A 3,130-nucleotide genomic window follows, 5' to 3' on the forward strand; every position below is an offset into this window, starting at 1 on the left:
TACATTATTAGAACTGATAAAATTAAGTTTGATAATATTTATAATTTATAAAAACCAATAGTATTTCTCTAAAATTGCATAACCTTTGATTAGAAAATATATTGAAAATAAGATGCTATTCACAATAATAATAAACACATTTCTTATGAAGTAATTAACCTAACAAAAAAAAGAAAACTTTTACAGAGAAAAATGTTAAACTCTATAAAGGCATGAAATATAATCCATCTTAGTAAATGGAGCTATCACACTGAATTAGAAGTCTAGACAACAGGATCGATAGATCTTTAAAACAGTATTGAATACAAAAAGTGACAATGAAGTGAGATTTATCTCACAAAACTGTTAAAGTAAATTAAAAATACATACCATTAAAATGTGCACTACATGCACATCCAAGGACATACACCAAAGACATTATCAGAGTGCTTATTCCTGATAGGGTGATGAAAGTAGAGAAAGAGTCCAGTATAGACTGAAGATAATGGTGTGTCATGAATTGTGAAATGAAGTTACTTCAACTTTCAGTCTCCTAGGGGGTCCAAAATAACTGAAAATAAGTGTAGTGGGAGTAAGAAAGGAATACACCTGGAGAGATAGAAGGATGTACTCAGAAAGTGAGATGAATAGATTAATGAATTCAGAGGCATTACAGTTCCAAGTGATGGCAGGGTCCAGGATTTGGCCATGAGAGTGGTCAAAAGGATGTGAAGTGAAGGTCATTAGAATCGAAGAAGTTGGAAAAATGAAAGATGAAGGTATGGAATGATGGGTCATTCACATAGTCATTGAAGCTGTTTTGAAAAATGGCAAGCCTGGGGACAGAGAGAAACACTGGGATTCAGGTGTCAAAGCCTTCAATAAACTAGGGGAAGTAACTAGGATATTGGCAGATGGAAGGGATGAGCAGAGGTTGAATGTGGTAGAATTAAATGACATAAGTCTCTGTTTTTTCCTGCCTTTGTAATTTGGTCTGACAAACAACTGATGGAGTGCTTGCGTGGCTCTGCCAAGGTAGAGAGAGTCATATGACGGATATTTCTATTGACGAGCCCTGAAAGATACAGTTCTTGATTTTCACATAGTAAAATGTTTAGAGGAAAGAGTTGAACTAGAAGAGCCAGATATTCTTCTTGATTGCCAGTTCATCCCAACTGGTAGTAGTTGACTATTGTGTCATTTTAAGGATTCTGAACCCTCTCAAGCTGAGTAGGAAAGAGAAATAGGACAATTATCAATGTCTTTGTGTGAGGAGGAGTGGGATATAACCATCTGTTTGAGCACATTCAGACAAATAGTACTAGGGCGACTTAATCTCTCAGAGGTTTTGGGGCTGGAGTTAATGTGGTATAAATGGATTTTTGCTAGACGTAAGACTGACTATTTTGTCTGCTGAGGGTTTGGAATGAGAATATGGAGGTTGCATATGAGAATTTTGCATGCTACTTGTTTTTCTTAAGGCATTGTATTACATGCTCCATATACATTGACTATTCCTTATGAAAACCCTGAAAATTGAGTATTAGCTACATTTTATACATGAGAAGACTGAGGCTCAGAGAGGTTAAGTAATTTGCTCAAGATTACACAGCAGATGAGTAGTGGGGCCAGAATTAAAATCTTAGCCTATCTGCCTCCACAGCTGACATTCTTGTCAGGCTACCATAATCTGGGTGACATTTATATGAGCGTGGTTCTTTTATAGGCCTCACCATGTGGATGCCTCCAGAGCAGAACCAAAGCTGGGTGTCTGAATTTATCCTGTTTGGCTTCTCCGGTGACCCCACCTCCAACAGGATCCTCTTCTTTGCCTTCCTTCTCCTGTACCTGAGCTCGATCCTGGGCAATGGGCTTATCATCACTCTGATCTGCCTGGATTCACATCTCCACACTCCCATGTACTTCTTTCTCTGTATCCTCTCCCTACTGGACATGGGCTGCGTCACCACCACCATGCCCCAAATGCTGGTGCACCTTCTTGCTCACTCTCAGACTATCTCTTTTGCTAGCTGTTGGCTGCAGATGTACGTGTTTGGTGCTCTGGGCCTGACTGAGTGCATCTTCTTTGTGGTCATGGCCTATGACCGATATGTGGCCATTTGCTACCCACTGCGTTATACTGTTATCCTCAGCTGGGACCTGTGTACACGACTGGCAGCTCAGACCTGGGCCTGTGGCTTCTTCTTCTCTCTCATTCACACCTTCCTCACCATGAGGCTGCCCTACTGTGGGCCCAACATTGTCAACCACTACTTCTGTGAAGGCCCCTCAGTAAGGAGCTTGTCTTGCATGGACACGCACCTCATTGAGATGGTGGACCTGGTCATCAGTGTGTTTGTGCTTGTTACTCCACTCTCCCTCATTTTGGCCTCTTATATTCATATTGCTTTTGCCATTCTCAAGATCAAGTCCACCAGGGGCCGTTGCAAGGCCTTCTCCACCTGTGCTTCCCACCTGACTGTGGTCACACTCTTCTATGCTCCAGCCACTTACATCTATATGAGACCCAAGTCCAGCTACTCCTCTGAACGTGACAAACAGATATCACTCTTTTACAATGTCTTCACTACACTGCTCAATCCTGTGGTTTATAGTCTGAGGAACAAGGACATCAAGGGAGCTTTTCTCAAGGTGATGGAACGTGGCAGGGTGACCTGGTGAACTGGGATCCAAAAGATGCCTGGGGTAGAATGTCCAAAGCTGAGTATTAGTTTTATCATTTCTGTAAAGAAGGCTGTTGGAGTTTTGATTGGGATTGCATTGAATCTACAGATCGGTTTGGGTAGTGTTGACATCTTAACAATATTAATTCTTCCAATCCATGAACATGGAACATCTTTCCACTTATTTAAGTCTTCTCTAATCTCTCTCAGTAGTATTTTATAATTTTCACTCTATAAGTCCTTCACGTTCCTGGCTAAATTTATTCCTAAGTATTTTATTCTCTTAGATGATATTATAAATTGAATTGTTTACAACTCCTAATTTCTCTTTCAGATTTCTCATTGCCGGTGTATAGAAACACGGCTGATTTTTGTTTGTTCACCTTGTACCCTGCAACTTTGTTAAATTCCTCTATTAGCTCTAGAAGTTTTCTTGAGGAGGCTTTTGGGAATTTTGGGGGTTAGAA

The 3,130-nt window shown here is 40.3% G+C and overlaps 1 protein-coding gene across 1 annotated transcript; it reads left to right on the plus strand.

Annotated features, from left to right (window-relative positions):
* Window positions 1-1,713: 1,713 nt before the first annotated feature.
* LOC126072273 (olfactory receptor 2A12-like) lies at window positions 1,714-2,661 on the plus strand. Its single transcript, XM_049877159.1, has one exon. The coding sequence runs from the start codon at window positions 1,714-1,716 to the stop codon at window positions 2,659-2,661; it is 948 nt and encodes a 315-aa protein (XP_049733116.1).
* The last annotated feature ends 469 nt before the right edge of the window (window positions 2,662-3,130 follow it).

Source organism: Elephas maximus, chromosome 3, assembly GCF_024166365.1.
Source record: "Elephas maximus indicus isolate mEleMax1 chromosome 3, mEleMax1 primary haplotype, whole genome shotgun sequence".
Lineage (NCBI taxonomy): Eukaryota > Metazoa > Chordata > Mammalia > Proboscidea > Elephantidae > Elephas > Elephas maximus.

Excerpts from the sequence above, each read along its gene's own strand:
- LOC126072273 (XM_049877159.1), top strand. The coding sequence starts at position 1,714 with ATGTGGATGCCTCCAGAGCAGAACCAAAGCTGGGTGTCTGAATTTATC.